At 55.1% G+C, this 24,374-nt stretch overlaps 1 protein-coding gene across 2 annotated transcripts in view; it reads left to right on the forward strand.

Moving 5' to 3' along the window:
- Positions 1–24,374, forward strand: part of INPPL1 (inositol polyphosphate phosphatase like 1) — a 53,828-nt gene that overhangs the window by 16,854 nt on the left and 12,600 nt on the right. For both annotated transcript variants that reach the window (XM_088140378.1, XM_088140379.1), the window contains exons 2-19: positions 3,510–3,573; positions 9,214–9,364; positions 9,893–10,013; positions 11,013–11,153; positions 12,019–12,109; positions 13,303–13,392; positions 14,364–14,462; positions 14,950–15,100; positions 15,796–15,902; positions 16,352–16,454; positions 17,335–17,531; positions 19,910–20,027; positions 20,277–20,373; positions 20,941–21,079; positions 21,311–21,410; positions 23,115–23,203; positions 23,743–23,824; positions 24,095–24,184. In XM_088140378.1, coding sequence (XP_087996504.1) covers positions 3,510–3,573; positions 9,214–9,364; positions 9,893–10,013; positions 11,013–11,153; positions 12,019–12,109; positions 13,303–13,392; positions 14,364–14,462; positions 14,950–15,100; positions 15,796–15,902; positions 16,352–16,454; positions 17,335–17,531; positions 19,910–20,027; positions 20,277–20,373; positions 20,941–21,079; positions 21,311–21,410; positions 23,115–23,203; positions 23,743–23,824; positions 24,095–24,184 — 2,030 coding nt within the window. The remainder of the gene's footprint in view (positions 1–3,509; positions 3,574–9,213; positions 9,365–9,892; positions 10,014–11,012; positions 11,154–12,018; positions 12,110–13,302; positions 13,393–14,363; positions 14,463–14,949; positions 15,101–15,795; positions 15,903–16,351; positions 16,455–17,334; positions 17,532–19,909; positions 20,028–20,276; positions 20,374–20,940; positions 21,080–21,310; positions 21,411–23,114; positions 23,204–23,742; positions 23,825–24,094; positions 24,185–24,374) is intronic.

A 24,374-nucleotide genomic window follows, 5' to 3' on the forward strand; every position in this document is an offset into this window, starting at 1 on the left:
GTCTTCAGCTGCTTGGCCGGGCTGTCCCTGGCACGGCGCTGTCTGCCGGGGATTACGCCCTTGGGTGCTCGGTAACCAAAGACCCAGGACTGAGGGTCCTCAGGGGGGCACAAGGCTGGCATCAGCCGGGTTGTGCTTCACAGATGGAGGGTGGCAGAGGGTCACAAAGCCCTTGGGGGGCAGTCGCCCTGGTTCAAGCACTTGGGCGTCCTTCCGTGGTTCCCGGGGAAAGGAAAAGGGCTCCTGGCTACCGCCATGCAACTCGGGGCAAAGACTTGCAGGCGGGAGTTTGGGTCTGGCATTCTTGGGTCAGAAGGTGAGATAGACATGGCTCCGTTGCCTCTGAGCTTGGAGAGGTGACGAGGGAAGGCAGGCAGTCTATAGAGCGGGGTGATAGGGTAACAAGTGCCTAGTCCTCAGCGTCCCCAGGAAGCAAGCCTTTGTTGCTCTGCAATGCGCCTCTCGAAATTCTGATCCAGAACAGAACGTGGAAAGCGGAGTTGCGTATCTCCCTCTTACAAATGCATGAAGAGAAGGAAAAGAGTGCCTTTTGGTCTCTCAGGCCAATTGGAAAAACATCATGAGACTGCAGTTACGAGGTTCCTCAGATGTGACGGTGCAGAGAGGGTAAAAAGAAGCAGAACAAAATGGTGTTTCGAGAGGCCTTCCGGAGCGTTGGAGGAGCCCCGAACAAGGTCCCTCTGGGGGTTCCCGTCCTCATCTCTGGCTTTGTGGCAGCAGGGAGGCACATGGCTCAGAGCAGCCCCGGATGGGAGCTCAGCCGAGAGCCAGCGTTTCTCAGGACAGAGATGTCAGTGCGGTCAACCACCCATGGCCTCCCAGCTCCAAGGTTGGGAGAAAGGAGCACTGGAAAGAGACCATGGCAATAAAGAAGGAATTGCGCCGTCCCGTTCAGACTGGCTGCTGCTTGTGTGTATGAAAGATTCTTCTGGGGGGGGGGGAGTTGTCTGTGGGGGGGCCTTGAGCTGAGTGTGAGCCTAGAGCCTAGTCAAGTGCTGCTGAATCGAGTCCTGGGAAAGGTTGTCTAAGTCTGGGTAGTGCCTGCAGTCCCTTCCCCAACGGGTCTCCTCCAGATCTGTTCAAGGGCCATCCTCCCCACCAGCCTGGCCAGAGGCCATGGGATCCTTGGGTTCTGCACATCTGGAGGGCACCAAGTTGTACTTTAATTCTGGTTAGCCACCCAGAGTTCCACTGGTGAGGCGGGCAGCCATGCCAATGGATATAAATAAAAAATAAATGAAATCCACCAGCAGGGGTAAGCTGGGGACGTGCCGGCGAAGACATTCAAGGGGCATCCGAGAACTTTTTCCTTTTGCCGCTGCTGACTCAGAGTCCCTCCTTGTTGAGTCACGTCTGGTATCTCAGAAACCTAGAAGGCTCTTTTTCCTCCTGACCTTGCGGGGGGATCCTGGGGGGTGGGGAGCTTGGCCCTTGGAGAGACCAACCGGGGAAGTGGGGAGCTTGGAATCATTTGGGGGGCTGCCAGGAAGAAAGAAAGTCTTCTAGCCAGAGGGGGAATCAGAACGGGGGTCCAGCGGATGCTTGCAACCCCTCCTTTTCCTCTCCTCCATTTGCTGGAATGGGGACCACCGCGACCCCTCCGCCTCCTTTGCCTCTCTTACGACAGCAGAGGACCTGCTGCTAAGATTAGGAGAAGGGGTATCTGTAACTCGGGTTGAACTGCTGAGCCCTTGATGTTCTCTGGTTTGCTTGCAGACATTTCGCTACCAGGCTGGGTAGCGTCCTCAGGACGGGGGAGTGGGCTTGGCTGGCAGTTCGTATCTAGTCGCTCACCCGGCCAGTCTTGGTGGTTTCTGCCTGGATGGTTCCTTGACCCGGTTTCTTCTTGGCTGCAGGAAGATCAACAGCCAGCCAACCCCGCTCTCCCCTGCCCTGAGGACCTTACCCACCCTGGCCACAAAATGTCTGGGGGGAAATAACCCCAAAGGTGTTGGGCTTCAGCAAAAAGGTTCAGGTTGTTGCAGGCGGCCCTGTTGCTCATAGTGCTGGGTGGGGGGTGTTCATTTGGGCTGTCATAAAATCGTAGCATGTGAATGTATTAACTAGATTTAATTACAGTAATTGAAACGCAATGAAATTGGCATTATCTTTGCGGGGCCCTGCCTACCCTTCCGCAGGCGGTCTTGGCGGGATTGTCAGGGGCCGCGGGCCCCATCTGGGAAAAGCAGGGCCCCCCTTGGTGTTTCAGGCTGCTCGATCCCACTGCGCCGCAGGCTGCAAGTCTGGGGGCTGAGAAGAGAAGGAAGTGGCCGAGGGGGGGCCCTCTCGCTGCATGCCGTCCAGCCGGGCGAGCCTTTGCCCAGCCAGGGAGCCCGTGCTCCGCAGCGGGGCCCTTCCCTTTCTGTGAGAAGACGTGGCCTGCTGCAGGCGGCAAGCGTCTCTGGGCAGGACGCAGCCACCACCCTCTGAGGACTCTCGTGGTGTCTCTGGCCAGCCTCCTCTGAGCTCTGCCAGGGCACAACGGGAGCTGCCTCCCCGCCAGGAATGCCAGCCTGTGCCCTCTCGTAGCAGCACCTGTGCTGTTACGTGGGGCGGCAGGCTGGCCTCACCCGTCCCTGCTGGCTGGAGGAACGGTGCGTGATTGCACCGTCCCTCCCTGCCGCCTAAGCTTTTGTTTGGGTCGCAGCTGAACCTATCTGGCTCCTGCCCGTCTTCTCTCGCCTGCCCTGAAACCTCGCGGCTTTTTTGGGCTTGGAACAAACTTAGCAGAAAAGTTCCCGACCGCCTGCTTTGCTCTGTGCCCACCCCACTTGGAGACAGCTGGGAGAATCCCCTTGGCTGCGTTGGCGGGGGAGGATGAGCCTGGAGTTGCTAATTTGACTCCTATTTGCAAAAATGTGGGCAGTGCCGGGAGGCCTGCTTTGTATATACTGAAGGGGGTGCCACCCAGATCTGGATGCTCCCTTTCCTGAGGGCAAAGTTTCATCCGAACCTGCTCAGAGTTGTTGTTGAGGCTGAAGACGCATTCCACGCTTCACCTACCCTGGCTGGCACGCCCTGGCAAGGCAAGCCACCCTTCTCCAGCCTGGTACCTCCAGATATGTTGACTACCAATCCTGCGTCCTCACCCACTGGTTGGGGATAATCCCACGCACCTGGCACATGCCCAGGTGAAGAAGGCTTCTCTGGACATGGTTCCTGACCCGCACATGAGGGCGACCCACCCCAGTTTTCTTGGGTTTTGAAGACGCGGCAGCAAGCAGAGTTCAGCTCCGGCTCCCTTTGTTTAGAGCAGTGTTTCTGCCCCTTGGCCACTTTAAGATGGGTGGACTTCACCTCCCAGAATTCCCCAGCCGGCTTGCTATAAGATACGTAGGCTTGTTGTCTGGGGAATTCTGGGAGATGAAGTCCACCCATCTAAAGTGGCCGGAGTTGAAAAACACTCGTTCAGAGGACGGGAGCCTGATTCTAAATGGTATACTTCGTGCTTTCGCCATGCTTAACCTTTTTCTTTCTGTGTCCCCCAGATTCCAGAAACACGTCCATACCTATCGGATTTTGCCAGATGAAGAAGAGTTCCTGGCGGTCCAGGTGAGTTTTTCCGTTTGTCCCCATTTCCCCAGCCGTGATCTTTTGCACTGTTGTGGTTTAGACCAGCGTTTCTCAACCTTGGCAACTTTAAGACATGTGGACTTCAACTCCCAGAATTCCCCAGCCATCTTAAAGTTGCCGAGGAACCCTGCTTTGGACAGGGCTGTCGCTCCTGCCGTGGTTCTGGATTTTCCCAGGCACAGCTGCTCTCCCCTTTGCAAGTGCAGGACCAAACGGGCTGGTGGAGATGGTGGTGGAGAAATGGCAGTGGAGGAATCTCCTGGTGGGAATTCTGGGAGCTGTAGTCCCAGCATTGCTGGACTACACATTTCTGGGCACCGTATCCTGGAGGGTGAAGGCTAGACCAGGTTCACTGTAATTCTCGCATGCTTCGGCTCCTTGGAAAGCTTTGCTGGGCCTTCCCACCCCTTTGGTTGCCACCAATTTCTAATGTTTCATATGCCTACAGAGGGAGATGCACGAGAACTTCTTTTATTTCAAAGATTTATATGGCCATCCGTCCTGTGGCACGCAAGAAATAGTCCTCTTAACTGCATTTAGTTTTGATTGTGCTTTGCAGGTAAATTAAAGCCGGTCAAATTTAATTTTTGCCCCGGCCTGGCCTCTTTTCTGGGCCTGCTTTGGGGGTAAAAAGCGTTGCACACCCCTGGTTGTGCGCTTCCGTGGCATTCAGTGGAAACGGTGCCTAGGAGGTGTGTTTACGACAACAGCCGAAAAGTTGGAAACTGGGGTGTGACTGATTTCTGGGTAAACACTTGGAGGATTACTGTGTGCTGTTGGTAACGTCCTGCCCTGTAAAGGACTCTGTTTAACCTTTAGCTGGAGCAAACGGCGCGCCAAATCGTTTTAATCTTTGAAGCGTTGCAGAAGAAGTGCACGGGAGAGGTCTTGCTCCTCCCTTTGCAATTCTCGAGGCGGGAGAAGCTGCTGCCTTCAGGTCCTGCTTTCCGTCTTCCCTGTTTGTGCCACCGCCCCCCCCCCCCGACGCTGGGCTTTGTCTGAAGATTGCTCCCCTGGCACGGAAATGGACCGAGAGGAATAAAAGCAGGCCCTCGTGAGGTCCGGCGGATGAGGCCCGGGGGCCGCGCGCGCGAGCAACTCCGAGAAAATTAGGTCACGCTCCTCCCTTTCTGCGTGTGGAATCGGTCCGGCTGCTCCTCTTGGGCAGCCCCAGCGGGTGAGAGCCCTGCAGATGCCCACACACTGCTGATCTTGGGGACAGGCCAGGCCGGCCCATTTATAGGGCAACAGTAACTTCATTGTGCTCCCCGCCAGGCAGGAAGAAGCGAGGAGGGCGGGCAGAGGGTGCGCCGGCTGTGGAGAGGAAGCGGGTGGGCTGATGGGGCTCCTGAGCCAGCCCTGCCGCTTGCCCTTGGTCCGTGTGGCGAGGGGGCAGGTGAGCCAGGCCGGACCGGGCCAGCAAGTGCCTCTTCCTGGAAGCGCCCGCCCCAAAGACTGGCTTCATCCTGGCTAAGCCAGAACCACCATTATCCTTGCCTGTGTGTGCTCCAGAGGCTGACTGGCTTTTTGTCTTGAGAAACGCAAACGCTGTTGGCCATCAGGGTTGCGTGCCACGGGAGACAGGGCTCCCTGCTCTGACGGAGCTGCGTTTTAGGCTCTTCAGCACCCTTGCATTGTTGTCTTTTTGCCTATTGGCTGTTCCGGGGGGGGGGGGTTGGCCCCAAGGCCAGGTCTATGCTGCTGGTTAGTGAGGCCTTTGGCCATTTGTCCTGGGCTGCCCCAAAGAGAAAGTCCTGCTTGGTTTCCGGTCCTTGAAAGCGTGAGCCTTCCTGAACTTGATGTCCTTCAAGCAGATTGGTCGAAGAGCCTGGCTGTGGCTCTCTGCTTCACGAAAAACTGGGGTGGACAAGACGTTTCTCTTTATTTGGGCTCCAGAACAGCCTTCTCCAACCTGCCCCCTCCTGATGGCCAGAACCCCCAGGAGGTGCCACGCCAGCACACCTGGAAGTTGCAGGGGAGGCAGGTTTTCCTGGTCTGAGCCCCCCATGGCAGCTTGAAGGGCTGGCTGTCTCCTCTTTGAAAGAAGGGATGCTGAGGTTTGGGGGCCAGCGTGGATTGCCCAACTTCTAGCCCATGGTGGGTTCCACACCTTGATCCTGGAGATCTACAAGCCTTGTCTTTGTGACGAAATTGTCCCCAGTTGCTCTCTGTGGACTTCCTGACCTCACACCTCAGCGGCTTCTGCCTTTCCAAGAATCCAGCCTCCTTCAAGCTGAGCTGAATTCCCAGGAATGCCGTGTGGTTTTCTGGCAACAGAAGAATCACAGGGTCGGAAGAGACGAGTCAAGTCCAGCTGCCTGCCCGCTGCAGAACTCACGTCACCATCCCTGACAGAAGACTCACCAGCCTCTCTTTGAACATAGAGCTGGTTTGCCTCTGCCTTCCAGGTGTTTTTTCAACTCCCAGTTTAGCACGGAGCCTTGCGATTTCATACAGTCTCCCTTCCAAGTATAAATCCAGTCAGACCCTGCTCGGCTTCTGAGCCCAGGCGTTTACAACCTGGTTTAGGGAAGATTCTTTTCAGGTCGCTTAATTTATGCAATTTAGAGGCTGCCTGGCTCCAGAAATGCTGGGCAGCTTCACTTTAAAAAGGAGGAAACAATAAAATAGGAAATGGATAATGCACATCCAGAAGGGGGGGAAAAACCCATATACCGCAAGCACAAAAGAAAGCTATGGGTCTCATAATCACCCCACCCCAAGGCCTGGGAGAACAGCCAGGTTTTCACAGGCTATCAGAACATCATCAGGGTGGGAGCCACGTAGATTTCTGGGGGACGTGATTCCACAGGACAGGTGCTGTGACAGAGAAGGCACATTTCCTAGCCCAATAGATGACATAATCTAATCAAGGAGACCTAGAGCATATGCACCCACCTTGCTCCACAAACCAGCTCTTTATCTGAAGCCAAGTTCCACAGGTCTCTTTGGGGCCATCTGATCCTACGAGCGTCGCACTCGTGGGGACTCGGCAGCTGTCTCTTTACCACAGCAGGTCAAAACTCAGTGAACTTGCTAAGGCCGGAGAGGTGGTTTGGACATCTCCCTCACATCAGCCCACGTTTACCTGGGAATAAGGAAGGGCTGAATGGGAAAGGAGGTTGCTTCCACCCCAGGGCTGCATGATATTCCCAGTTCCAGAGGGAGGGAGCCCAAGTAGACCCAGTCCACGCAGCAGCTGCCAAGATGGGTTTGGGCTCAGGGGGGTTAATGCAGGCTTGACGTGCGAGAGCCACTGTGGAAGAGGGGCACCCTGGGCTGTGAAGGGGAGAGCTGCCTTCTGCTGCCAGGCATTCTCCAGATGAGCTGGGAGTCGTAGCCTCAGCACATCTGGAAGGAGGTGGGGGGCGGAGGCCAGGACAGAAACAGCTACGTGCAAGAAGGTCTGGTTGTGCTTCATTCTGGGGCAGATGGCTTCTGCCCCTGTTCTCCTTTATCCCAGGCGCCTGGGGACGGGGCAGGAGGGGGGCACCCAGACATTGATGTTCACACAAGCGGGAGCATTCTGATATGGGGCAGTTCTGGGGGTTAAGCCTCGCAATGAGCCAGGAGCTTTGGGTGGGTTAAATCCTTGGGGTTTTTAGTCTGGTACTTCCCGGTTTCATGCCCCCTAGGGGTGTGGCACTACAGTTCCCATAACCCCCTGCCAGCCCGTTGGAAGACTCTCTGGGGCTCTGGCAGGGGCACCTTTGCAGAACAGGGAAGGTGGGGTGCAACTGCTTTCAGAGCACCTTCTCAACCACAGAGCTGCAAGAACCTCTCCCTAGGTTTCCTCTGTTCAGTAACGTGGGGCAAGCTTTGCAAAAAATATTTGGGTTGAGGCGTCCCTTCGGTTTGCCTCTCAACGTGGCCGCAAAGGTTTTCCCACGCGCTCTTTCTCACCTGTCCTTGCTCTTCCCCAGGTACCTCCCGATGAGCTTCTGTTTCCCACCAAGCAGTGAGGAAAAGGGACCACATGGAGCTCAGTCGAGGGGGAAAGCGTGGCCAGTTTGGGGCATCCAGAGAGATGCTCTCCGGTGCAGCGGACTTCATCCTTCTCCTCAGCCCCGTTTCTGTGCCCACGTTAGGAGAGTGGCCTCGGTCTCTCCGGCCCAGGGGCGGCGGTGGGTGTAAAATCTCCCTGGCCGTAACGCCGGGGAGGCCACAGGATCCCTTTCCAGCTGTGCTCAGGCAGAAGCTAGGCCGCCATTGGTCACAGATGCTTTCATTTGGACTGAGCAAAGGGTTGGACTAGATGTCCTCAAGGGACGCCCAACTCTAGGATTCTTTTCTGACCCCCCTGGAAGAGATCAGGGACTGGACAGTCACCATTTGCCCTCTTTACGGAAAAGACAGTTGTGAGTTAATGAGCCCAGAGTGCTTGGGGGGCCCTGCCCGGTTCTGACCCCCAGGCCCCCAGAGAATAACGCCCATCCTCTCCAAGGGTTCCTGCTGGTGGCTCTCGACAGAAGACCCGCCTTCCTGGGCACCCCGACTGTGCTGCTCCGAGCACTGGCAGTCAATCAGCAAAGGCTTCAGGCTCAGAAGCATTGAAGGGGGGAGTGGGACAAAAGGAGCGCCCCCCCCCACTTTGCACTTTACTGCTGAACTGAAGGAAGCTACGAGATTAGCCAGAGGAGGCCATTTGCATGCCAGGGGTCGGTGGGTGGGCGGGTGCGTGGGCGGGGGATGACTTTCATTCCCAGAGTTCTTTTGTTTGTCTCGGGGGCTTTTTCTTCAGGGTCCCCTCAGTGGGTGGGGTTGAACCCCAGAGAAGGAAGTAGGTGCCGCTAGCGGGGGGTTGCGCCCTCCCTGGCCTCCGGGACCTAGAAGCACTTCTTCTGTGGCGAAATTCTTGATGGAGAGCAATGTTGGGCCATAATGGGAACCCCTTTTTGGGGGGGGAGGTGGGGGGTTGTACAGCTTGATGGCTGCCGATCCAGCTGACTTAATGGGAGACGATGTGACTGCAGCAGATTCATCGGTCCCTGCTTTCTCCTCTCCGGGTGCGGGTGTACTACTGTGTGATACGTGGAGCCCCGAGGACAGGGTCCCTTCGGGGGAGCAGCCCTGCTCTCTCGTGCCTGCCCACCCCTTGGGGAGCGCCAGGGGTGCAGCTTCCTGTGTTTGGGAGACCCGTGAAGCCAACCTGCCCGCTCAGCGCCTGAGTTAGAAACAGCTTGTGCCAAGCAAAGCCTGGATGGGGGTTTCTGGCTCCCCCTTCTGGGCGGGCAGAAGGTGGGGCTTCCTCCAGACAGAATCCAGAGGTGCGGGACTACAACTCCCAGAATTCCCAAGCGATGCGCCCCAAAGTATCTCGGCAGCAATGATGGAAGGGGGTTGATTTTCAAGCCTTGCCCCTCAGCAGCTAAATTCAGAACAAAGCTGTGGGTGGTGAATAAGCCGTAACCGCCTGATGCTCGTAGATGATGCAGAGCCATAAACAGCTGGTTCTCTGCTTGGGGCGCCCCCATCTGGCACCCCAGCCGTCACAGCCCAGGGCCCCGGTAGATGGGAACTGGGTGTCCGCTCTTTTCACACGCGGGCGGCCCTCCATGAGGCCGAGCCCAGCGGCCTCAGGTCCTCTGCCTGCTGGACGGCGTCCTTTTCTCCCCGCAGACCTCGCAGGGAGTCCCGGTGCGGCGCTTCAAGACCTTGAGCGACCTCATTGCCCTCTATCTGCAGCCAAACCAGGGCCTGGCCTGTACCCTGCTCTTCCCTGTGGAGCGGGAGAAGGAGAAGGAGAACGCGGAGGAGAGGGACTACTCGGGTACCGATCCGCCCTTCCCGACCCACCCGCGCGGTGCCCCAGTCCTGCACTTGGGATCAAGCCGGCAGGCAGCGGGTCAAGGGGGCAGCGAGCGCCCAGCTGAACCTTGGCGTCTTGCGCCCGCTCCCAGCAGGCCTTGGCGTCTTGCGCTGGGAGCGTGGGACTCGCGTGCAGGTCCCCATCCTGAAGGCCATAACGCCAGCACTTAGAAGGTGCTGTTGGGCGGCTCTCTTTCCCTCCCTCTCATCCGTGGGCAGGTGAGGGCTGTGGGGGGAGAAGTGGGGCTGGCGATGTTCTCACCCCCCGCTTGGTAATGAAACTCCTGGGGCTTGCGACACACGTGCGTGTGCACGCACACCGAGCTCTTCTGTCTGTTCCCTTTGGATGCGTGGCTGCAAAGCTTGGGAGAGATCTCCCGTTCCCACTAGCCCGCCCGGGTGGTCCTTTCCAGCTCAGGGCCGTTTCCTGGGGTCGCTTCTGCTGCTTGTGTCTGGGAAGGCCGTTCTCAGCTGGCTTTTGGTCTTGCAGATGGCGAGGATGAGAAGCCCCCCTTGCCACCTCGCTCGGGCTCCACCAGCGTGCCTGTTGGCAGCAGTGCTTCCATCCTGATGACAAACACCCCTGCTGTGCAGGACAGAGCTCTTGAAAGGTAACGCAGAGCCACGTGCTGAAGAGACAAGGGGAAGAAGCGAAGCCCTGCCCTGCGGGATGGGACCCCCGCCCGCCTCCTCCAGCGGAGGCCCTTCAGAGGCAGCCCCACTGCCGTCCAGGCCAGGGCTTCCTTGAACCGGTCCTACCCTCTTTGGAAGCCAGTCCCACACCTTGTCGTGAATTCCAGAGTTGAATTATGCACTGCGTAAAGAGAAACCTTTTGTCTTGCCTGATTCCTCTAGGATTCAATTCTGTTGGGTGTCCTCCGGTTCTAGTATTATGGGAAGGGAGAAAGACCTTCTCTCCTTGTCCACTTTATCAACACCATGCACAATTTTGCACACCTCCATCGTGTCCCCTCTCCTCCTCCTCCTCTCTAGATTTGAAAGTCCTAGCGTTGCAGCCTTTCCAACCCCTGGGCCGTCTTAGTAGCCCTCCTCTGAGCCTTCTCCAGCTCCTCTCTACCCCTTTTGAGGTGCGGCGACCAGAACTGCACACGATATTCCCGATGCGATTCCACCGTTGGTTTATATAAGGGCATTATGAGATTGGCATCGCTGTTGGGCATTGATAGATACCAACTTGGGCAGAGAGACAGACATTGGACAGGCAGGAGTCAGGGCGTGTATCCCGGACATTTCACTGCTTTCTAGAGTAGGAAGGAGTCCTTGAGGCCATCCATCCCAACCCCCTGCTGAGGCAGAAACCCAGATTCAGTCATCCTGGACGTGTCCACCTTCTCTGGACTGGGCCCCTTAGGCATCCAGATCTGGACTTCCTTGCTTATTACCTCTGAAGGGTTTTTTCTCGCAGGACCCTGGTCTCTCTTTGTTCACTCAGGGTGGCTTGGCTGTTCTACCAGGGTCTGCAGGGACCCCGGATGGAAAATGGTATTTCCTGCCACCGCAAGGCGCTTGAGCGTGAGCCGGCTCAGCTCAGTCAAATCTTTGCTGCGGCCACAAACCAGCGTAACCAGCCGGGCTCTTTTGTCTTCCAGCACCGCCAATGGGCTCAGCACCATTTCCCACGAATACTTGAAAGGGAGCTACTCCTTGGACTTGGAGGCGGTCAGGGGGGGAGCCAGCAACCTGCCCCACCTGAACAAGACTCTCGTCACCTCCTGCAGACGCCTGCACAGGTGAGAAGGAAAGCGCAGCCCGAGGGCAGCGAGCGGGAGGGATCTCGCTCAGGGCACGGGGTGGTCCCTGAAGCGGGAAACGGTGACTCTTTCCGAGTCCAAGCGTGGGGCTTCTCTGCAGCGAGCTGGAGCTGTTTGCGGCCACACAGAAATAACTTGTTTGGCTAGATGTACCGTTTCCAAGGCTAAGCTGGAATTTGCTTATTTAGCGCAATATGCCGAATGGCATATTTGAATACCGTTTTGCATTTTTGCTTTAGTGTTGTTTCCAGTTAGAAATTGCGGGTGTAACATTTTAGAGCAATTATCACAGGGGTGGGAGAGAAAATGGCAGGCTGTCTCTCGCTCTTTGGCCAACGTCAGCCTTCACGGGAGAGCTCTTCAGGGGCTGAGCCGGGGTTTTGATCAATGCAGACGATGCACTTCCTCTCCGTAGACCACGGCAGTGGGGGTTCAGGATAGTTACCCCATCCGTGCAAAGTCGTTTTCCAGAATGTAAATGTTCTTCCTCTGAAGAACCCTCCAAATGTGTTGGACTGCAATTCCCAGAATTCCCAGCTGTACCGGGGGGACATCCTGGTCCTTTGATCCCAATAGATCTGGAAGGTACCCAGTTGGGGATGGCATCAGGAGAGCCAGGGAAAGCCCACTGTTTCTTCAGGAGAAAACCCTACGGAGGCTCCTGCCAAGACAGCTCAGGGCAGATGAGTGTGGTCAGTAGTTGTGGAACACCAAAAATGGGGGGAAATCAGAGCAGGGAGGAAATAGAGTCTTCTGCAAAGGGGCCTGGATTGGAGCCCAGTGCAGGGTGTCTGCATGCAGCAGGAGGCTGACTAATCTGTGCAACTGGCTCTTGTCCTTCCAGTGAGGTGGACAAAGTCTTATCGGGCCTGGAGATCTTGTCCAAGGTGTTTGACCAGCAGAGCTCCCCAATGGTCTCTCGGATCCTGCAGCAGGTAAACGTCGCTGGTCGGAGATGGAAGGGCCACCAAGATGACCCGGGGAAGGGGGACTTTTCCAGGTCTGGTCAATGCACGGGGCTTCTAGCCCCGAGGGGCCTCGGGGGAGTGACAGCATTTCCTTTGATCTGGTCTTTAGTCTTTGGAGGGCTCCCTTGGCCCAAGCTCTTCCCTCCCTACTGTAGGGCGGAGAATGTATTGCGTCATGTGGGGAAACCACACTTTCCCTAATGTAGGCTATGAAGCAACAGATCAACTGGCCTCCTGGAGTTGTGAGGACTCCATCACTAGAGGTTTCAAGCGGAGTTCAGGCCGTTGCTTCTCTGGAGTGATCTGAGGATCCCTCCCTGAGCAAGGGGATGGGCTACAAGACCTCCAAGGGTCCTTCCAACCCTAGGATCCTGAGATCCAGTGAAATATCTTCCTATGTAACACTGCCTAAATATTTCCTTAGAATGCAGCTTTCTCTGGGGCTAGAGTTGGCGTGAGTCTTATCTGCAAATCGCTGCATTTTGCTTGAAAAATACACTATGCGTTTCTCTGAAATCCCTGTCGCTGAGCTGCTGAGTCCTTTCTCCCCAGCAACTCAGAAGACCAAGGAGGAGGCCAGCAGCGAGGTGGGGACATGGCCCTCTCCTCCTTGAGAGTCCCCACCAAGGGTGTTCTTCGGCTGGTGGGAGGGCAGGGAGAGAACATTTTTATCTGGGCAATCCTTCAATGCATAATAAGTAAGTTTTTCATAAGTGATATCAGGATTATTAGAGGTCTTCTGTTATCATGGTTGTGTTCTTCGTATGTTTCTGTGTTTTGATTTCATTGTCTGTATTGGTGGAAAAGCTATAAGCCCCATCAATAAATGGGATGGAGGGCTGGCTTTCTATTTCTTTGGCCTCCTCTTCCCCAAATTAAGGCGACAATAACTTGTATGGCATGGGATTTTGCATGGCTGCCAAATGACCAGCCATCTTGACTCCCTCCCTGCCCCGCAGCAGACAGCCCTAGGCAGAAGTCTCTTTGCTCACAGCTGTCTTGTGATCTGTGAGGATGAACTCAGGGGCTTTAGAAGGTGACCTGGAGCATTTGGGCACAGTTTGAGGGTGGAATTTGATTCTGGCACCTTGGGGCTATCAGGGTCCTGTAGGCCCCATCTGGAATCTTTGTTTTTCAAAACTCCATCTTGTGGTTTCCAGACTGCTGGACAAACAGGAGAGCAGGAGTTGGACAGTTTGGTCCTGAAGCTGTCCATCTTGAAGGACTTCCTCTCCAATATTGAGAAGAAGGTGAGCGTTCTCCTATCCTCATCCACCTTTATCCCTGGCTTAGGAGCTCCCAAGTGCCTCTTCAGGCAGCTTTCATGACCCCCAAAGTTTGATCTCACCCCAAGGAGCCAGGCAGGATCTGCTCTCCAAGGGCTTCAGAACTTTCTCTAGCTGGCACGATCCATTGCCTGGGGCTTCCAATTGCCTGGTAATTTGGTGGGAATAAATTACAGCCCTGTCAGACAGCAGAATGTAGCTCTCCACTTGCTTTTGACTGATTACAGTTTTGTTTCCATGAGGGAAGGGAGGGCAGGGGGCCTAGGGGAAGCTGCCAGTGGGCTTGGCAGAGCCCCCAGGGAATATGGGCACCAAAAACTACAAGCAGGGTAAGACAGAAAGGGCCGGTGGCATTGCACAAGGATGAATTGCATGTCATCCTTCTGAAATATTACACTTCTGCTTGGTGAGTCAGTCTGACTTGTGCAGCAAACAGCGTCTTTACTTCACACAACCACACAAGGAAGGTGATGGTTATGTGCTTGAGGCAAGGCCCACCCTGGAGTTCAGGCTCTGCTAGCAGATTGGGAATCGTTAGTATGTAAGGGAGAGCTTTCAGGTGTTTTAGCCTGAGCAGTTAGACCAGCCATCCCAACTGGGTGCTTTCTGCAAATTAGACTACACGTCCATCATCCTTAGCCAGCTTCTGGTGGGCGCAGACAGGGAAAGTCTCATTAGAATTTCATGGACCAAGTGATGGTGGGGCAGAGAGAATTAACACTCCCTACCAGGGATGATAAACGGACCCACAAAGCCGATGGACATTTGGAAAGATGGCGACCTCTCCAATCTTTGAAATTCCTTGGAGCAGAATTAGGAGGAGTGAAAAAGGGGGCTGAACAATTTCGTGTGCTGCTAAAAAAATGGGGCCAGTTAACAGCACGAGGATGTTGATGTGCAGGGCGTGTTCAGAGCTGCCTCTCTCTCTGTGGTAGGCCCTGAAAGCTCTCCAGGACATGAGCTCCGCTGCCCAGCCTGGACTGGCTCAACCCTGTTTCCGCAAAGCAAAGAGCATCCCCGTTCAGACATTCGAGGTAAGCCGTTACGAAGAGGAGCATAAGGCTGGGTGGGGATCTGGTTTTTTAACCCCTGAAGCCTGCAAAGTATCGGGCAGCATTTAAGCAATTCTTCCTGAGGCTCAAATGACAGCTGTTTCTCAGCTGGGTGGAAATTGGGGCTCCTTTTGTGGGGCTCATAAACTAGATGGTAAAATCTCTCTGCAGGTGTTCGGTCCACCCTGCTGGCTGAGAATTCTGGGCATGGTAGTCCCAGCAGGGCCCCATCACAGGGAGGCAGATGATTCTTTGTAATTCGTCTGTTTCTTATTTTCTCCTCAAGCGTTGGGTAGAGCAGGAGATGAATCTGCAGCTCTGCCTTGTGTTGGAGGGTGGCTGCCCGGTTTCTTTCTGTCCACCCACCCATCTCTCCATCTCCCTGTCCTTGCTTTTGCTGTCCTCTGCTCCATTCAACACAGACAGCCGTGTGGGTCAGAAAGCGTCTCACGGCAATGCGTGCTTTCAGGTGAAGCTGGACCTGACCTTGGGCGATCTCACCAAAATCGGGAAATCACAAAAGTACACCCTAAGCGTGGATGTGGAAGGTGGGAAGCTGGTGGTTCTAAAGAAGCAGAAGGACTCCCAGGAGGACTGGAACACCTTCACTCATGACAAGAGTAAGGGAAGCTCTGCTTTTGTTGGCAGTGTCATTTTGCGCCCTGTCTCAAGGATGGGTCCCCGATCCTTTTCCTCTCAGCCACCTCAGTGAAGCTGGGACCTGTCATTCCTGTCTAGGCAACAAGTGGAAGAAACCCTCTATTTTCATGTTTCCCACCCACCTCAGTCTGCAAACATGAGCTGGTCCTTCAGCAGACAGCATGGCTCGCTTCCCACCTTCTGAAATCCCTGTTTGTGTTTCCAAGGTTTGCTAACTTCTAACTGGAAATAAATGCAAGATGGACGAGGTGACTAACCAGGCTTCTCCCCAGCAGGCTAGACTAGAAACAACTAACAGGCACAGAAGAATCCAGAACTTCAGATAAGGAAGTTTATTGTAGAGAAAGGAGCCATTATGAAAGAATTCCAGTGGCCGCTGTGTACCAAATGGAAGCTCCGTTTATAGTGAAATCCACATGCATGTTCTTACATCTTTTTCTCCTTCTTCAGCTATGCAATGGTCTGGATGGCCCTTTCTCTTTTGTGTGGGGGGCCCGGCTTCCGTCTCTTTCTAGTTTTGGTCAGGGCCAGATCTCCTGACCCTGTGGACACTAACCCTCACACAACTGCAGTGAATTCCTGGGGATGGGTTAATGGGGAAGAAGGAGTTGCGTGTCTCTTGATCACCCATCACTCCTCCCTCACCTCCTCCCAGTCCGTCAGCTGATAAAATCCCAGCGGGTGCAAAACAAACTGGGGATCGTCTTTGAGAAAGAGAAGGACAAGACTCAGCGGAAGGACTTCGTCTTCGTCAGCGCCAGGGTGAGTTTGGAGGACCTTGACGTAAGGTGCTGGTTGCCGACAGCACGTGGTGAGCAGATGCAAGTGTGGCTAATTTTTAATACGAAGGCAATTCCTGCTGGACTCAAGCACCAATTTTTGAGAACAGGTGTTAATCTGGGAAAAACATTCTGCCTCGGGGGCCCGGTGGCAGAAGGAGATTTCATACATTTTTAAATAAGTCCAGACTCCACAAGGGTCAGGTTTGATAGCTCCTCTCCAGCACCACTGAAAAATATGAGGAGCTATTTAGTTTTTAACATGTTGCGCCCTGCCCTCCTTTTCCTTTTAATGCACGAACAGGGAAAGGGCATTTGAGGCATGAGTTCAGTTGTGAAGCAACCCTCCCCTTGCCTGAAAGTGGAGGAACTCTGAGTGGACTTTCCCACCCCCTCCGACTAACTGGGGCTTCTTTGTCCCCCGCCCTCCAGAAGCGAGAGGCCTTCTGCCAGCTCTTGCAGTTGATGAAGAACAGACACTCCAACCAGGATGAGCCAGATATGATTTCCGTCTTCATTGGCACATGGAACATGGGTGAGTCTCGGGGGGGGAGAGGAGAGGGGCCCTTCTGGAGTTTTGGGTGTGTGGGGAACAAGAGAGCAGCGTCCATTGACTTTATAGGAAATAGGTGAGCAGCCCTCCAGCCTGTTGCTTTGTACTCTAACAGGCAGAAGTTCTCCTGGGCCATTCCATGCCTGCTGTCTGCTTTTGCTGGAGTAGCCCTGGGCATTGGCCCTTTGCCAGCAAAGTAGGAGCCCTGCTCCTTGAGTTATGCACTCTTTTCTTTCGTGCATCCTCCACCCATGTAATCCTTCCTGCAAAACTTTTGCCAGGGTCTCATTTCTTGATCGACTTCTTTCCTCCTTTGCAAAGCTGCCTTATGATGTCATCACAAAAGCTGTGCTGTAAAGGCGTGGGTAGGGGGCACTTCCATCTCCCCTGAACACTGCTGGAGTTTGGGCTCAGAAGCTAAGCAGGGTCATGCCCGGGGCAGACTTGGATGGGAGACGTCCCAGCAATCCAGACTGGGAAGTCAGAAACCACTTCAGCATCACTCCCAGGAAAACCTCACGAATGTTTGCCTGGAGTCAGGGCATCCTTTTATCAGGGGGTTTTTCAAACTGGGGTCCATGAGGACTTGCGTGGGTTTGGCGGGACTGAGGGGGAAGAAAACGCAGAGTCCTTATGGAGGGGTCTTTTTCGCTAGTCCCTTGCAGAGAATTTTTTCCCCTTGTTGACCAAGGTACTGCGGAAAGGGCAGGGCTTCTCAGCTGACATTCAAAAACCCGCCCTCGTGATCCAGGTTCTGGGAATTTTAGCAGACAGGTTCCTTGCCCTGAACAAGTGTGGAAGCCTCTCCCTCATTCCGGAGCCCGGCCCGTGCCTTCCTAACCAGCTGCTCCTTCCACCACAGGCAGCGTCCCCCCCTCCAAGAACATCACCTCGTGGTTTGCCTCCAAGGGGCTGGGCAAGACCCTGGACGAGATGACCGTCTCCATCCCCCACGATATCTACGTCTTCGGCACCCAGGAGAACTCCATGGGGGACAAGGAGTGGGTCGACTTCATGCGCAGCGTCCTCAAGGACTTCACCGAGATTGAGTACCGGCTGGTAGGTGCGCAGGAGCCGTGGGAGCGGGCTGGGCCCCGGGCTGCGGAGCCCAGCTCCCCTCTGCCCTCAGGGTCTCTCCTCGGGGCCAGCTGCTCCTTCTCGCCCTCCCCACCTTCCCCAGCCAAGCGAAGCTGATGCACATCAATTCTGAGGGTCGCGTAGGTTCCCGTTGCCTTTTCTGTCCTTCCCAGCCACGTGGCAATCAAAGTCGCAGTCACAGTGGCAAGGATGCGTCACTCGGGGCTGAGCCGGTGGGGTCCTGGCGTTCTCGGAGCTGGGTTGTTTTCCAGCAGACGTTTCGTGACCCGGGCAGCTGGCATCATCAGTGTAGGGTGGAGCGAAGTTTGCTGGCTGTTCATAAACGGTAGCTTGTCCTCCCAGCTTTGATGGGGATTCCCTGTATTTATTTGGCTTCTACAGCCGCCCATCTCACCAGAGCAACTCTGGGTGGCAAGCCCAGTTTAAAACACCAGTACCCCAATAAAAGAGACGTGAAGCCAGAAGAAAGGAGCTGAGGGTAAACTGCCAGCAATCGTGCCCCACGGGCTCGCCTGGCCTCCCAACCCCTGCCTGGCAGAACAGCCAGGCCCAAAGGGCATTCCAGATCCCGCCTTTACAGGGCCAGACCACGTTGCATTTGACTAATCAGTCCGTGGCTCAAAACAGACCTTTTACCACGCAGTTTATATGCGCATATAAGTACCATACAGCTGAGAGTAAGGTGAAACCACCTGCACATCAAACATTTTTCTTGACAAACACGTACACAAGTAGACAAATGTTTACAAACAAAAAACCATTGGCTGGTATATTCATGTAGACTTGAAAACTGCTTGTGAGAGCCAGCCAACAGAATTCAAACCCAGGACCCTGTCTGTTTCTCACCTTCCTGCAGAGTCGGACGACAGATCCCTAATGTATTACCCCATCCATTACGCCCCATTATAACAGGGTCCACTTACTGGCGCTCATTAAGCCCACTGATGCATCCACGCGCCATCTTTGCAGCCGGTGGGGCCACGCCTGCCCAGTCTCGCTCCCCTGTGTTCTGGCACCTCAGGGTCACCGGCTTTTGCCTTGCCTGAGGGAAGGGGCGGCCAAGCGAGAGTCAGCACGCAGCCCTGGTGCACTGTGGGGAACCCTGAAAGGGAATCTTCCACACATTCGTTCAGCGCCCCAGCCCTTTACCCTAACCTGACCCTTTGCCCCCAAACCTCTACCTTTTAACTAGTACCTTGGCCCTTAATCCCAGGCCTACCTGAAACGGACAATCCAGAGACACTATATAGGGAGTCCTCGTTTAGCGACCACAACTGGGACCGGCCACTCAGTTGTTAAGCGAAGTAGTTGCTAAGTGAACCCGTGGCTCTGCTTACAATCTGACTTCAGCTTTCCTTTGCTTTACAGACCTGTGAAGGTCGTAAATGCAAGGATTGGTCACAAAGGTACTTTTTCATCACCATCGTAACTGTGAACAGTCGCTAAACGAGGACTACCTATAGGAACAGGGTGGAGGTGTCCAGGGAAGAAGGACCACAAACACCCACCCCCACTTAACCCCTCTTGGCTTCAAGGAGATAGTGTAAAAGTACTTACCGCTGGGGTGGGGTTTCACCCCACTGTTCCACTTGAACCTGGGCAGGCCCCCAGTTGAAGGAGAAAAATTCCCCATGACCCCACTGACGAGCGGAGATCACACAGTCTGCTTGGGCCAAGTTTATCTGAACGGCGCTGGGGACAGAGTACGGGGCTCTGCCCCCTGAAGGAAGCCGTACAGTAAATGCTGACCAGCCATGGTGTCAGATGCCAATCTTAACATGGGTTAGATTTTCTGCTTATAGTGAGATAAGCAGAATAATAAAGCGGAGGCCATCATGAGTCGGTTTTTGAGGTTAGTTACTTCCCAGTCCTAAGATAACGCGTGGGCCAGCCTCTGCAAACGCCTGAGCGTGCTACCGAGGAGGCTCACTTGAGTTGAGGGGCCTCGGTCGTTTGGCGCTCTCGGTTCAGATACCAAAACCAGCGGGTCTGTGTCGCCTGGAGAGCTTCCTGCTGCGGGGCGAGATGCAAATCCTGTCAATCCGCAAAAACGGCTCAATCCCGAAGGCCCGTCTGCTCCTGGTGCCACCTTTGCCATTGCGGGAAGACTCAGGGAGGGACGCCAGCTCTTGGAACAGCCAGTGCGCCACCCTCTCTGAGTTGGGGGGGTCTGAACGGGGTCTGGCTGGAAGCGGCAGGCAGAGACGCATCTGAGACGCCGGCGCATCCCTGCCGAAGCCTCTGGGGGGACCAGCGGCTTCCAGCGCGGCACGCGGGGTCTCTTCTGCGGTGCCTTCTGCCTCCCAGTTAAAGCTCCCCTCCCCCGGGTCTCCCTCCAGATAGCCATGCAGTCCCTCTGGAACATTAAAATAGCCGTCCTGGTGAAGCCGGAGCACGAGAACCGGATCAGCCACGTTGGGACCTCCAGCGTGAAAACCGGGATCGCCAACACTCTGGGTGAGGAGGGGCCGTCGGGTAGAGAAGGGGCTGCGCTGCGCTGCGCTGCGCTGCGCTCCCTCATCGGAGGAGAGCGTGTATTTCGGGACCGCCTCAGACAGGTGGACCGGCTTAGTATCCTGGGAGCAGAAGCCTTTAGAGTCCGTCGTCATGCCAGGCCTGCTAAAGCGAAGATTAAATTCGTGGTGTGGGACGGCCGGGCTTTTCCTTGCGTGCCACAATGCGCTTCCTCTCCATTTGGCTCCGCAGGCAACAAAGGGGCCGTGGGCGTCTCCTTCATGTTCAACGGCACCTCCTTTGGCTTCGTCAACTGCCACCTCACCTCCGGCAACGAGAAGACCGCCAGGTGAGTCCCTCTCTCCCACCCACCCGATCACAGGGGCAGTTAGTTTGGGAGACAGAACAGCCAGGAGGCAGACTAAAGGTGGACCAAGAATTTCCCCACCCTGGTTGGAAATGTGTCTGCGCTTGCCACATCATCGCACCAAGCAATGGAGTTGTATGTTCGCACAACACACTTAGCACAGTTATTGAATGACAAGTAGTCCTCGGTTAATGACCACTCATTCAGCGACCACCCCCAGCCCCGCCACACTTTGCAGGCCACCCATGCACCCTCCCCTACCTGGCAGCAGCCACTTACCTGCCTGCCAGCCTGCCTGTGAGCTGCCTGGGCCTCACTTAACAACCTGCAGTCCTCGCTTAACGACAGAGTCGTAGAAAGTAAGGGTAGAACTTTCATTCATCCCCCTATTGGTCTCCGAAAGCCAGAGGGTCTTTTGGGGCGGAGGGCAAGGTCCCTCTCCACATGTGGGGAAATGTTAACGTGAGCAAGAGAAAGACCTCTCTCCTGCTCTTCAGGAGCCTGTTAAGCCAGACCTTTGGCCTTCCATTTTGCCCCTCTGCCCTCCAGGAGAAACCAGAATTACCTGGACATCCTGCGTCTCCTGGCCCTGGGCGACAAGCAGCTGAGCTCCTTCGACATCTCCCTCCGCTTCACCCACCTCTTCTGGTTCGGGGATCTCAACTACCGCCTGGACATGGACATTCAGGTGAGGAAGGAGACGGGTGGTGGGCTGTGCTAGGGACGAAACCAAGGAGGGGTTGTGCACCTGAGCATGGACAGAGGGCCACTCCATTATCGCAGATGGGCTGTGCGCATCGGGGAGCCAAGCATGGGAATCTAGGCTGGCCCTGAAATCGGGAGAAACGAGGGTGGCGAACCAGGAGAGCGCGACCCATGGATTAAAAACGACCCCATGGTACCCTTTTCTCCCCTCCAGGAAATCCTCAACTACATTAACCGCAAGGAGTTTGAGCCTCTCCTCAAAGTGGATCAGCTCAACCTGGAGAAGGAGAAACACAAGATCTTCCTGAGATTCAGTGAGCAGCCGGTCGCTCTGTCCCACCTTGCTTCTTGCTGCCCCCAGCCTCCCTTCTGCAGTCTGTGGGGTGGGGGGTGAGGCCCCCTGATAAATGTGGCCAAGCGCAGGAGGACAGGTGGCTTGGTGCAACGCCGACATGGCATAAAATAGGATGGCCACCGAGGCTGACTAGGGAGAAGAGTCACGAGACTGGAAATCCAGTCTTTTGACAAGGGACGGGGGTTATTCAGCATGGCTGGCTGGGGAATTCTGGGAGTTGAAGTCCGCGCATCTTAAAGTGGCTGAGGTTGAGAAACGCTGCGCTAGAATGTTAAGAAAAGCTTTCTAACCGTAAGAGCAGCAAGGTAGTGGTGCCCGTGACCCAGAGAAATGGGGGGCCTCCCATACACTGGATGTGTCCCATAGAGGCTGAGATCCCTTCGTTTGGATTTCTGCGTTCGGCAGGGGCTGGGCTGGGTGGAGCCGGAAGGACAACCTGCAAAGGTGTGAAGGGCACCAGGTTGGAGAAGGCTCACATTTGATCAACCCAATCTGTGCAATACCTCCCCCAAGGGGGGATAGCCAGTAAATGTAGCATGCATGTGCAATGCACACTACATTTGCACACTTGCAAATCCGGAAGCCCCTTTTGGAGACGGAATCCGAGGCCCTGCGCAGGCCTGCTGTTTCCCTGAAAAAGGCTGGTCCTGATCCACAGACCTGCCCTTCTCAGGGCAGTTCACATCAGTGTGGAGGTACAAAGCCGCACCAGGAGAGAAAGAGGATGGAAGGAATTCAAGGAAAAGCAGAATTGCACAAGCCGCCCCTTGGGAATCCTTCTAAACCCCAATGCCAGAGTGGGCAGGGTGCCCTTGTGGGCACTGCCCTGTGAGAGGGTCAGGCTTGGGAGTGGTTGGGCCCCTGGAAAACCTGCCCTTCCCGGCCGTTGTGAAGTGACACCCCCCAAGGGTGAGATCTGGATCCTCATTCAAATCTCTGAAATACCAGCGCAGGATCTCCAAGGCTTCTGTTGGAATAAATAGCAAAGGAAATCTGCAGCTGCCGAAGCAGGCAGGGCAGCAGCCATAAAACAGGAGATTCCTGAAATGTTTGCTCCTTGGGGCCAGATGGGTTTCTCTCCAGCTAAGTGTCAGCCCTACAAGGTAGACCTGCTCAGGAAACCAACTCCATGGATGATTAGAACTCTGCTTTATTGAGATCGGCTCTAAAACACAGAATCTTACAGGCCTGGTTGTGCTTTAACTCCCCACTCTCTTATACCCAGTGAATCAGGGAGGTGTCTGTCTGAGCCACTTCTGAATATTATCTGGTTTCTGAGGACTTACAGAGTGCTCCAGCCCCCTTTGCTTATGGAACAGCTCTTGTGTATTTCCCTCGGGGCCATCTCCCTGACCCTCTACGCGAGGCTGGTCCGGCCTGGCATGCTCCAGATGGGGAATCTAGGAGCCCCAATTCTTTGGGGAAGGGCGTGGGTTGGGTTTCCCTGTGCGTGAAACCAAAGGGGGCCGCTTCCCTGAACAGGAACATGGGGCTTGTGACTCAAGCCTCTCTAAGAAGTTCCACTCCGCCACCCCTTTCTCTTCCAAGGAGAGGCTGTTCTCCCTGCTTGAAGCCCCCTCATAATAAATCCGGGGCCAGGTGGGCTTGGATGGGCTCTGGGGCTTGACTTCTGATCTCTGGATTGCTCTTCCTCTCTTTCCAGGCGAGGAAGAAATCACCTTCCCTCCCACCTACCGCTACGAAAGGGGGTCCCGCGACACCTACGTGTGGCATAAACAGAAGCCCACAGGGGTAAGTGCTTGGGGGTCCGGGTGGGGCTGGTTTTGCAGGGCTGGGGAGGAGGATGGGGAGGAGCTCTGGGGGCACCCTCTGTTTGCCGGTTATCCAGCTTGGATGGCGATCAGAGCACCCAGCTTGATTCCAAAATCCAGGCATGCCACTGGAGTTTTTTGCGGTCGGAGTTCCTCCATCCTCCCTTACCATGGCCGCTTCAGATGGGACCAGGTTCCTGATCCTCTAGCCCCTCAGTGTGACCCAGCAGTGGACAGGGAAGCCTCCATCACCTGGTCTGCTCACTGGGCCCTTGTTGTCTTGCCCAAAAGCAGGACACGCTTCTGCTTTGGGTTGGGTAGCGCCAATGGAGGAGGACTCCAGACACTTAAGCCCTCAGAGAGGCTTTGTGGATCTGACATGACCTCACAGAGGGCTGCTTGGCTGAGTTTCCTCCAAGTTCAGAGCCTGGAATGTAGATAAATGCAGCTGGGGCAGCCGACATGGTGGAGTGCTCTTGATCCAACCTCCAAAACTTCTCTTGTTTTCCCTGCTCCCAGGTAAGGACCAATGTCCCCTCCTGGTGTGACCGCATCCTCTGGAAGTCCTACCCAGAGACCCATATCAACAGCAACTCCTATGGTGAGTTCCATGCCATGGTGGCACTTTGGGGCTTCCCTGGATGTGGTCACAGCTGGGCCAAAGCCATCTGCCTCCAAAGGCATCTCTTCCTCCTCTCTCCCATGCAACCATGAGTTACTTCAGGCTTTGTGTGGTGAATGACAGACCCCTGGCCAACCTCCTGCCCACCCCAGTTCCATGGGGTCCCTTGGTCCACCTGCAGGGTCCTCCTCCTTCCAGGAGGGGGTAGATCCTGCCATGATTGAAGGCATTTCTTGATTTCCTGGCCAGGCTGTACGGATGATATTATGAGCAGCGACCACTCGCCAGTCTTCGCAGCCTTTGAAGTTGGAGTCACGTCCCAGTTTGTTTCCAAAAAAGGTATTTGCAGGGAAGAGGGCTAGATGGTGTGTGTGTGTGTGTGCACATGTGTAAATAAATGCTCTTGTAAGGAGCTTATCCAGGAACAAGTGGCCAGGGAAAAGTTTTCCACTTCTCTCCAGACAGTAGGATCAGGGATCACCTAAGGAATCTGATGGGAAGGAAAATTAAAACACAGTAGGAAGCACTT

The sequence above is a fragment of the Python bivittatus genome, unplaced genomic scaffold (genome assembly GCF_059951505.1).
Source record: "Python bivittatus isolate LINGU-HERP-01145 unplaced genomic scaffold, Pbiv_v1 ctg000340_np1212, whole genome shotgun sequence".
Lineage (NCBI taxonomy): Eukaryota > Metazoa > Chordata > Lepidosauria > Squamata > Pythonidae > Python > Python bivittatus.